This window comes from Panthera tigris, chromosome D1 (genome assembly GCF_018350195.1).
Source record: "Panthera tigris isolate Pti1 chromosome D1, P.tigris_Pti1_mat1.1, whole genome shotgun sequence".
Classification (NCBI taxonomy): Eukaryota; Metazoa; Chordata; class Mammalia; order Carnivora; family Felidae; genus Panthera; species Panthera tigris.
The window spans coordinates 105,447,784-105,459,303 of NC_056669.1; the positions used below are offsets into that span (position 1 = coordinate 105,447,784).

An 11,520-nucleotide genomic window follows, 5' to 3' on the forward strand; every position below is an offset into this window, starting at 1 on the left:
CACCCAGCCCGCACCCTGAGGTGACTCACCCTCCTTGACCACCCCAGTGCGGGCCGCAGGGGAGTTCTGCATCACCTCCTGCACAAAGACGCCGTCGTCCCTCTGGGCAATGGTCAGCCCATGGGAGCCGCTGCCCTGCCAGTTGGGCAGCAACAGCTCCCGGGTCGTCTCCTCCTCCTTCTCCATCTGGGGTGAGGTAAGGAAACGGGGCTCAGGACAAGTGGGGGCTCAGGGGGTATGAGGAGATGAGAAAGCCAAAGATCTCTGGTGCTGGGAGCTCCCAGGGAGTGAAGCAGCGTCTCCGAGGGGCCCGTGTCCACTGTGGAATGTTCCCAAGGCACCGCAGAGGATACGGAAAGTGCACACTGGTGGCAACCGACTTCGGAGGTAGCCAGCCCCTCATCCCTTCCACCCAGGGCCCTGCCTCCCATGCCACACAGGGTCCCTCCCCTCCCCTGCGCATCCCCTCCATCACACCCTCCCTCCCACGGACCTTTTGCAGGACTCAGTTCAGGAGCGGATGCCTTGCCAGGAGCCCGCCCCTCCTTCCTGTCTTCTCAGTCTCTCGTCGTCGGGAATCTCGGTCACAGGGCCTAGGGAAAAGCGGACAAGGACACTCGCCCTCAACAACTGGCTTGCTCGGCACCCCGACCGTAAGAGATGGTGGACCGTAAGAGATGGTGGAGTGTTCTGCTCTCTGGGCCAGACCAAAACCTTAACCTTCCCCACTGTCATCATTCCATTCCTACGTGGCTCTCCAGCCTGGGATCACAGAGAGGGGGATTAGGGGAGGCCAGACTTAGCTATCAACCCTGGCTCTGCATCTTTCCCAGCTGTGTGTGTGACCCTGGCCAAGTCACTCAACTTCCCTGAACATCCATTTCCTCATCTGTGAAAATGGAGACGATATAGGATCTCCCGGAGGGCTGGAGGAGAGAGAGCGCGTGTGTGAAAAGTTCTGGTGCACACGAGCTCCACAATACACACCGTCCTCGGTGGGTTCTTTAGAACAGCTCCAGGAGGGAAACGTTACCGTCCCCATTTTGTAGACGGAAAGACTGAGATTGCGGGGGGGAGGGGGGAGGGCAGCGCGCCCGGAGTCCACAGCGAGAGCACCACTCTGCTCGGGCTCTGAGTCCGCAGCTCTCTCCCCCTACACCGCATCGGGTCTGCAGCGGTCACCCCTTCTCGGGGCCTCCAGCACTGGGGGCCCGTGGCGGCCCTGAAAACAGGAACAGTGGTGCCCTCCTTCCCCTGTGACAGTGACACTGGCTCACCCGGTCTAACCCAGTCCTTAGGACCAGGGGAACCCTCACCAGCTGGGAGTTCCAGGCACAGCAGCTGAGAAACAAGAAGCCCCAAACCCCCCTGGAGCCAGCCCACGCCCGAGAGGCCTGAATACAGCTAAGCCACCTCGGGGACACGGTGAGTCAGGGCTCATCTGGTTGCCCACACCGGGCGCTGAGCCAGGGCCCCATAGGTGCGGGCACTCAGGAGCAAAGATGCCCTCTGGCCACAGGACGAGCTGTCAGCTGCAGAGGTGCCCTGGGAAGACACGAGGCGGGCCTCTGGATACAGCCATGGCCCACAGCCACCCACACAGAATGGTGGTGGCAGCGTCACCCCGAAGCATGGTCTGTGAAACCAAGTTGGGGATGCTAAAAACCACTCAGAGCCTCACCCAAAGCCCCACCCTGAAGCTGTTTACATTCAGGAATTAGTCAACCAGCCGATAAATACACGCATACTGATAGCACTGTACCAGACACGGCAGAGAAGACCAGCAAGGGACGGACAGCAGAGCCCCGCGCTCCACGCCGCATTAGATCGTTACCCAACTTCCCTCGCAGCTCCTCGCCACGTTCGCTGAATGCGCTCCGTGTGCCAGATGGGGAGATTTAAAAGACTCAGTTCCTGTCCCGGATATAAATTATGAGCAAGGTGCTCTGGGTGTGACCCATTTAGCCTCAGAACGTTCCAGAAGGTTTATGAGCCTTCTCGGGGATTGGGGGATGAAATATAAAAGGAAAGAAAGGGGCAAAGCGAACCTCTAATTTGCCAGCTTTCTTTTTTTTTTAATATTTATTTTTGAGAGAGACAGAGACAGAGACAGAGACAGAGACAGAGCGTGAGTGGGGGAGGCGCAGAGAGAGAGGAAGAGACAGAATCTGAAGCAGGCTCCAGGCTCCGAGCTGTCAGCACAGAGCCCGACGCGGGGCTCAAACTCACGAACCGTGAGATCATGACCTGAGCCGAAGTCGGATGCCCGGCCCACTGAGCCACCCAGGCGCCCCTTTACCAGCTTTCTTGAAAGTGTTAAGAGTTTGCCTCTGAGGACGGGATTGTGTCTCTTGGAAACTCCTGGGCACTTAGCAGTTGTGGTGTCAGGCAGATCACAGCACGGGGTGGGGGGGTAGACAACCACAGAGACCCCAGTCCTCCACCCCCTGAACTCATACAGGCAGTATTTACGACACGGGTGCCGCCTAGGAGGCGAGCAGAGCCACTGACAGTGAGTGGCCTGTGGGCACAGGTGTGAGCTGGCGAATCACCATCCCTCCGGAGGAGCAGAAATGCCAAACAGAGGAGCCACCACAGGAAGTCACGCGGAACAGCGAAGCTGCAACTTAAAGGTGCCTTCGCCCAGCGGCCAGCCCCAGGAAGCCAGCCCTGCAGACAGGGAGCCAGGCAGGGCAGGGATGGGAAAGGCTTCCAGCCTGAGGGCTTCTCTGACCTCTGAAGCCACCAACCACCTTAGCACCCCGTTCTTCCTCCTCGAGCAGGGCCCCTTTTCTCTGCCCAGCATCCTGATCCTGAGCCAGCAGCCAGCGAAGGGGGGGGGAAACACGAGCCAGCTCACCCTCGCCCACAGCTCAGCCCCACCCTCCCTCCTTCCCCAGTGAGTCACTGGGGCCGAAACAGCTCCAGACATGCAAAGGGTCACGCCTAAAACCAGATAGACAAAGTGCTTCGTTGGCCAGACCCCTGGGTGACAGAGGGGCCGGGGCTCCAGTGGAGACAGGCCAGGTGTCCCCAGAAGCACAGCTCAGAGGCTCAGGAGGGACCCTCTCTGCACCTCAGGCCTGGCGGCTAATGAGGGGAGAGAGCCATCTCGAAGGTGAAGCCTCCACAGCCCGTGAGAACAGGAGCCGCTTGGACCCAGGGCTGTAGGCTGGCCCTGGCAGGGCACCCACTGACTACCCAGGCTCAGGGCTCTCCTTCTGGCACAGCCAGGACCAGCACCCTCCCCTCCCACCTACCCTGGCCCATTCAGGTGGCTGGACATAGGGATGCTAGTGTGGGATTCGAGACCACGGTGGCAAGGGTCTGTTTTTTGCATTTGAGTCCCTGCTCCCAGTCTCTCCCACACCCCTGGAGCTTGTACCAAGCCCAGATAGATGGTCCCTTCTTTTCCCACACAGTCAGGCAACACCAGGCTTCCCCTGGGGCGCTGAGGGCCTTGCCCTGCGGTTACCCAAAGGAGGGTCTTTGGAACTTTGGGAAATTCTGCACATTCAGCAGAGATTCCTAAGTCTTTGGAGCTGGAAGACATCTGAAAGCCATGCTATCAATATGGTAGCTGCGTTAATTTAAATTATATTTAAATTAATTTAAATTAAGGGGCGCCTGGGTGGCCCAGTCAGTTAAGTGTCCAACTCTTACGGTTTGTGAGATCGAGCATCGGACTCTGTGCTCACAGCTTGGGATTCTCTCTCTCTCTCTCTCTGCTCCTCCCCCACACTCTCTCTCCCTCTCTCTCCCTCAAAAATAAAAAAATAAACGTTGAAAAAATTAATTTGGGTGCCTGGGTGGCTCCGTCGGTTAAGAGTGCGACTTCGGCTCGGGTCATGATCCCGAGGTTTGTAGGTTCGAGCCCCGCATTGGGCTCTGTGCTGACAGCTCGGAGCCTGGAGCCTGCTTTCAGATTCTATGTCTCCCTCTCTCTCTGTCCCTCCCCTGCTCGTGCTCTGTCTCTCTCTCTCTCTCTCAAAATAAATTAACATTAAAAACGTATTTTAACACTATACGCTAATTAATTTGGATGTAAATGTTAAAAGTAACATAAAAATATTTTAATAAAATAAAATAATTAAACTAAATTAAAATTTTAGCTCATTGCTTGCAATAGTCACATTTCAAGAGCTCAACAACCACACAAGGGTCACCACGTTAGACAGGGCAGATGTGGAACACTTCCGGCACCGCCGGAAGTCCTGTGGGACAGCACCGGCTGGTATTTACAGATGGGGAAGGCGAGGTCCAGAGAGGTGAGAACGGGAGAGTGTTGGGGCCCCAGGACCCCCCATCTGCCAGCTCCCTACCCCGAGGCCCACCTGACACTGGCTTACAGTATCCTTCGTGATGGGAGGGACTGGAGTGGAGACCCGCTAAGGCAGTGGACTGCTTGGAAGTCAGAGAGAGGTAAGTCTGCTCCATCCGTAAGGCTGAGAGATCAAGGCTGCAGGGACACACACACCATGACGCGGGCCAGAAGCAGCGAGAGAAGAACGAGGCTGTCCTGTCAATTCAAAACTGCAAAGAGGATGTGCAGCACCTCTGTGGATTGGGGACAAGACCCTGGCGGATCCAGGTAGTGGACTCCATGCCCAGGGCAGAGGGTCTCTGCAGGGGTGACATCCAGAGGAGCGTCCTTCCCCCACTGCCTTTAGGGAACAGAGCCTCTTCCTCCCAAGAGCCAGCATGAAGTCAGCCGTGGAGGCGGGGGGGGGGGGGGGGGGGGGGGAGTCCAGCCTAATCGCTGCTACAGCCAAAAACAGCCTTGCCACCGGCGTCAATGTCAAGATGACAGGAACCATAAGACACACACTCCCCAAGATAGGTCCATGGGCCCTGATGCCTCCATGCACCAAACCTGAAGACAAGTTGCACACTGGAAGGAGCGCAAGTTTGAGTATCTGTCCCCCAAAGGATGGACACCGGCGATGGCACTCCCGCCCACTGTGGGGAGGACGCTAAGAGCAGTGGACCTTCTAGCCAGCCCAGCGGCATGCGCATTAGCGATCAGATGCACCATACCCACAAGGCAGGGAGAGCCATTCCCCAAGCTACGAAGAACAGAACGAAATGACTCACACCCAAGGTAGAGACCTCTACCAGAGGGAAAGTCCCAAACACTGAAAATAGGATGAGGGGGTAGGATATGCGACAAAAAAAGAGACACACCCGGTGGGGGGGGGGGATCTACGCTCCTAAACACTAAGCAGCCAAGAGGAAGAAAAAGTTCCGCGTAGAGCGAAAACCTCCAACAGAGCAGGGGAAAGAGAATTCTGCAGAGCTCCTGGGGTGTGCCAGGTTCCGTGCTGTGGTTCCACGCCTGGGGTCTCATTCGATCCCAGTCACGGCCCTGTGTGATTAATAATTAATTGTCCTGGTTTTAGAGACGCAGCAACAGGTCCCCAGAGGGAAGATGACTGCCCCAAGGATAAGCTAGAGTTGAGATGCAAGCCTGGGTTTCTAGAACTCTGTGACTCCAAAGCAAATGGTCTTTAGCGAGGCGGAGGGATGGAGGGCACAAAAAAATACACACACAGGATGAGAAACCACAGAGAAATATGCACAACAGAGATACACAGAAAACAGAGACCTGGGCTGGAGGAGGAGGGCCAGAGAGACGCCCCCAGGAAGATGGAGAGGCCTCTCTGCACATCTAGAGGGACATGAGGTGCGAGGGGCATTACCCCCAAGAGAGGGAGGGACTGAGATTACTGGAGGGGACCCAGAGACCCAGGGAGCAGCGGGAGATTCGCCCAGACAGCAGTGACACCTTTCAGGTGGCTTTCAAGGGCCAGAAGCATAGAAGGGAGGGCGAGAGGCCACCAGCCTCCTTTGCCCACACACCGGCCACCTCCTGGCCAACAGCTTGGGGACAGCAAACTCAGATGGGCAGAGACCCAGGCATCCTACAGCCCAGGATCTGAGGGGCCTTTGGGTTCCGGGGCTCGTTGAGGCCATGTCCCCACAAGTCAGCAATCCTGAGCTACACAGATCCAGCCCACCTGTAAACTCTCCCGGGCCCCAGCAAGCAAAGGCCAAGAGAATCGTCCCCTCTGGGGCTTGGGCAGCCTAAGACCCACTCTAGAGAAAGGCACCGGTAAGGCAAGGCAAATATTTCCACTCACTGGGAACAGACACCACAGGCAGACCCTCATCCCAGAGGCACAAGGACAAACAGGGGTGGCATCTCTCCCAGGGCCCAAGCCTCCAAATGAGCCTCCGTGTATGCAGTTGCCACGTATGGAGAGACATTCCGAGGAAAACGAGGGCACACACACAGCGCGTGTGCACACAGACGCTCATCAGCCCTGTTCTCCACCCTTCGCAGCCCTGAGCGGGGCCACAACCCCTGCCTTCACCCTCTCCCAGCAGACACCTGGCCTGGGAAGCCCCAGGCCCTGCCCATCACGGAGGGCACCTACACCTGTTACCCCGGTGCCCGGGAGTCTGTGTCTCCCTCTGCGTGTGTGCCCCTGCCCATCTCCTTGCTCCCTTGCTCTCTGGGCCACTAGCCCAGCCCACGACTCCCACCAAGGAGGAAGTTCCTCCAACCTCATCACTCGAGCCCTCTCCTCCCTGTCAGCCCCTCACCACCATGGGGAGTTTTCTGCACCTCCACGTCCAGGGCATCCCCACTCCTACCCCACCAGCCAGCTCAGCTGCCCACTGGCTTCCCCCATGACACCTTTCTCCACTTCTCTCCCGGTCATCGGCCATCGGTGCGCTGCTTCCTCCCACCCACCCCCCCAACTCCCCAGCGAGCTCCAAGTTCTCACGTTCAGCGGGGAGGGAGATTCCCTCTTCCTCCCCTGACCCAGAGGGACTCTCCTCCTTGTGACGGGCCTGGGGCCAGGAGCACATTATCCAGCCCAAGTGCCCGCACCTGGCCACACAGCCAGGGAAGAGAGAGCCTTTACCCAGGACTGCTGGGACGAAGACACCAACTCCAAGGGTGGCACCCTCCGCGGGGCAGGGGTGGTGAAGAACAGTCCGTCTCCCCCTGGGGGAAGGTTATAGCCGGGAGGGCGCAGAAACTCCCCGACCACAGGCGAGCTCTCCGCCCAGCGGTCAGGCCACGCTAGTGCAGGGGCGCAGGGCCAGGCCGGTCGGTTGGCTCTGCAGCCAAAGAGCCGCCCCCCATCCCAGCCAGGACACAAGCCGGGATCAGCTCCAGGCACTTCCCCTTCCCCTAGAACCTCCGCTCTGGCCCCCAGGGACAGGGCAGGATGCCCCTCCCTGACCAGCCATGTGCAGTGCCTCGTCCGGCATCACTCAGCCTTACTCCCAGAGCTATCCTCACTCTCCCGAGGGCCTCTGGATGCAAACTCCAGGGCCCAGAACCTGTCCAGGATGGAGAAACTGACTCCAGTGCTTATCTGCAGCCCCTCCAGCCCCTATGAAACCTCCACTACCCGGGCAGAGTCCCACTGCTGTCCCCTGCCCTAAAAGTCCCACAGGCAAGCAAAGTGACACATCCAGGGCCACCATGCATAGCCAGAGGGCCATCTGCTCACAGTTAGTAACACACACCTCCCCACTATGACATTAGTGGTCACTGGGACTCAAGGCCACAGTGAAACCTCCATGCTTGGGACGCAAGACCTCCAGCTACAACAGCCCAGCAGTCCCACAGGCGGGAAGTGAGGCCAGGGTGAGGAAGAGGGGCTCTCTCAAAACTCCTGTGTGCATACTCATTCCTGCTAAGCCCCGCTGTGGCCCATCCACGCAGCCCCCACGCCAGGCATGGAAGAAAGCGACCTTGCTCCGGAAGGCCTGGGAGCCCAGCAGGGATGGGCAGAGACCAGGGACATGCCAGCTCCCCAGGGGGCCTGGATGAAGCCCATGGGGGACAAAGAAACACCAAAAGGCCCTAGACATTGGCCCCCACCCGACTGAAACCAGCACATTCTAAACCCTCCCCAGCAGCCACCTGCCTTCCTCTCCTCGCGTGCACAGGGCATGCACAGGCTTACCACCTCCAGGGAGAGAAACCTGGGGGCGCTGGGGCGGGGGGGGGGGGGGGGGGGGGTAGGGAGAGCCAGCAGTGGGAGGGTTCCCATGAAGAGTAGGATTAGCTCTCCTGGTATGCCTGTCTGTCCCCAGGCGGTTCCCAAGTTCTAAGGAAGGTTAGTGACCACACCCCAGAGCCCCACACACCCCTCCACCCCCACAGCTTTGCCCCAACCTCTCAAACCAGCTGCTCAGGCTCTGGGTAGCATGCTCCACCAGGGCCTGCCAGCCAATTCCGAGCTGAGCCAAGGAATCCAGCCTGGCAATGCCTGGGCACCTCCACCCAGGGCCTCCCTGTTCAGGTGATCCCGGAGACCCCCATACCATTCCCTGCCCTTGTCTGCTGCTGGCCTTCCCCCACCCCCTCCCGTCTCCACGAGTCTCCCATGGTTTACTCTCTCTTGTCCCACCCTGGGCCCTGGACCTGTAGCCTCAGGACCCTGAACCAAGTCCGGCTGGTACGAGTCCTCAGCTCTGTGGGGTTAGCTCTTCAAGGAACTGCCCAGACCAGGACCCTGAGCCATTGCTAAGGGTCTCCATGTCAGCAGCAGTAAGCCCCGCACGACTTACGTGGCTCCCTATGTGTCCTTGTTCAATGACCAGTGTCTCTGCATGTAATCTCCTAACGACAAGACTTTACAGAGGGGCTTAGAACACCCCCTGATCCCCATTTCGAACCCTGCAGACCCTGTGTCCTCTGCTAGCCCAGTTTTCAAGATCCCAAGTCCTCTCCTACCCCGCCCCACCCCCACCTCCTTCCAACCACAGCTCACAGCTCAGAGCAAGGAAGTGCCCCCTAAGCCTGGGGTGCCCTTCTGCTCCCCACTCTGCACACTCTGCCTACCAAGGGCTGGCCCAACCCATCAATCCCTTTGGGCCAAGTAGAAGGAAGCTTCCCCATTCAGCTTCGGAAAGGAAGTGAGGGCCACACCCAGCTCCAGGGATTTCCCTCCTGGGGGGCAGCGGAGAGAGGAAAATGAAAACGGACCCTGCTCCCCCGGTTTTGGGGCAGCATAGGTGTGGAGGCCTGAAAACGCCTTCCAAGGCATCTTCAATCTCTTCCTCTTTCCCGCCGCCCCCCACTCCCGTGCCTTCACCTGTCACTACAGCCCCACACTGTCACTATGCCTCACAACATCAACCCAGCCCCTACCAGTGCCGGGCAGTGCAAGGAAGGGCAGGTGAACCCTGTCATCGGAGGCTGGATTCTAAAGAAGGAACTGTTTCAAAACCAATTATTGGGAGCCCAGCGCTGTGCTGCGGACACAGAGGTAAATATCTAGTCCTTCTTCCTCCAAAACGCCAGGTCATTCTCCAAGGACCCCACTGCCATGGGATGATCCCACCCTGCCTTTCCACAAATCCACTACACAGAGCAGGGCTCTCAGCGGCCACCGCGCAAACTCCCTCGGGGCACCTCACCACCACCCCTCTGCAGCCACACCCAGTGAAAGGCGAGAGCACACACACCACGCACACAATTCTCCGTGGCCACGTTGTGGGTGCAGGCGCCCAACTAGAGCCCTGAGTTGCCCCCTCTGCCCACTCGGCTCCCCTCCCAAGCAAGGGGGGCACAGCCAGGCCTGCTCAGACCCCACGTGTCCCTCGCGGCCAGCTCCGCCCAGGGCTGCGCCCCCACATCCCCGGCCCTGGCACTGCAGGGGGCGCCCAGCCCAGCCAGGGGAGGGCCAGGCCCTCACACACTGCACACCCTCTCCCTGCATGGGAAAGCCTTACATAACACCGCTCTCCGAACACACCCTAAGCACTCAGCCTTTCCAACTCCGTGGCAGGACCTGGTCCCCCAACCCTCTCTCCAAGAGCGCACCGCTGGAGTGGAGGGTCCAGAGAGCGCAGCGAAGCCCTCCTCCTACGCGGGGCCCCGCTCCTGCCCCCATCTCCCACACACAGCCCCTTCCCCTCCTCCCCTTTGCCCCTCACCACTCCTCCCCGAGTTCTGGTTTGAATTAGTCAGCGGCTCCAACCACCACATTCCTCAGGCTGCTGGCGCCGAGCCAGGCGCTGGGGCGGGGGCCATCCCGCCCCGACGAGTTTGGGAGTGGGGTGGGGGAGAGCGCACCGCCCCCGAAGGGGAAGGGGCGGGCCCGAGGGCCGGGCCGCCACACCGCCCCCCCCCTCCCCGCCCACCCCAGTGCTGGAATCTCCCTAATTACGCCCCCCACCCCCACTCCCACCCTTCCCGCCGGGGGGCGCGCTGCAAACGTCCAGGCAGCGCCGCCCCGGAGGAGGCAGGGAGTCTTCTGGAGCCGGGAACGCGGAGCGGCCAGACTAGGGCGGGGCAGCTGGAGGGGGGCTGAGAAAGGGAGAGGCCGGTGGTACAGAACTGGGTGGGGCCGGGAGGACTCCGGACGCGAAGTTAGAGGCGGAGGTGTGGGGAGCGGGGAGGGACAGCGGAGGGGGCGCGGGAGCGCGGGGGCTCCGGGAGGGGCCAAGGGGCCGCGGCGGCGACCTCGGAAACTTCTCCAGTAAACACGGAATAGGAGCTACAGCAGTGCGCTGAGCCACCGCCCCAAAGAGAAGGAGGGGATGGGACAGGGGCCCCCGGACCAGGAACAGGGCTCCCTGCCGGGCAGTAGAACTAACAATCAGCCCTCGAGAGAAATAAGGACTGGAGCAAAGCGCGCTTCGGGGCGATTTTCCAACTTTGCCCAACTTGCGCCCCACCTCCGGAGGCGCAGTTCGGCTCCCAGGGCGCGACGCGACGCGACGCGTCGCCTGCCCGCGCGACCCGGGGCTGTCTAGCTTGCTCCACGCCGTTTGAATCCTCGCAGCGCGCCTGGCCCAAGAGGAAGCGCCCCAAACCCTGCAGCCCACCTCCCCTCGCGCGTTCGCGGAGTCCTGTTCCCGCGGCGCCGCGGTGCGCCCCGTGCCCCTACCTGCGCGCTCAGCCCCAGGGCACAGCCATAGCCCGCGCGGGGCCCCAGGTCGCGGTGCTGCGGCTGCTGCAGGCGGCGAGCCCCGGTCGGGGCGGGTCCGGCAGGGCGGGCGGTGCAGTCCCCGCGGCGGAGCTGCTCCGAGTGGCCGGGCCCCCGCGCGCGGAGGCGGCTCTTGTAACTCCGGCTCCGGCGGGCGGGTCTGCCCCGAGCAGTGGGGAGAGGGCGGGGCCGGGCGGGGCCGGACTGGGGCTGGGACTGGCGAGCGGGGGCCGACCCTACAAGGACCCGGGAGCGGGCTGCCGGGGTGGGGGTGGGGGGGGCCACTGGGGGTCGCAGGGACGTGGGGGCGCCGCACGTCCGAGGGGCTGCCTTACCCTGCCCCCATCTAGTGCCCCCGGCCCTGGCGCGTGCCTGGATCTACCCCCAACGTATGCAGTGTGTGGTCTCCTCGGCCAGAAACTCCTCGAAGCTCCCCAAGGCTCATCCTCCCAGCTAGAACCGCGAATCAGCTCATTTTGCGGGAGCGGCTGGGGGGCTTGAGTGATTCGGCCGCGACCTCCAGCCTGGCGCGGACCTTTTGAGTTTTCTCTCAACCCAG

General features: G+C 60.7%; 1 protein-coding gene across 2 annotated transcripts in view; it reads right to left on the reverse strand.

Annotated features, from left to right (window-relative positions):
- AHNAK (AHNAK nucleoprotein) overlaps positions 1–11,076 on the reverse strand; it is a 30,743-nt gene extending 19,667 nt beyond the window's left edge. For both annotated transcript variants that reach the window (XM_042959561.1, XM_042959560.1), the window contains exons 1-3: positions 10,923–11,076; positions 494–593; positions 30–186 (exon numbers count right to left, since the gene is read on the reverse strand). In XM_042959561.1, the coding sequence (XP_042815495.1) occupies positions 30–186 (157 nt within the window). In that variant the 5' untranslated portion in view covers positions 494–593; positions 10,923–11,076. The remainder of the gene's footprint in view (positions 1–29; positions 187–493; positions 594–10,922) is intronic.
- Positions 11,077–11,520: the final 444 nt, after the last annotated feature.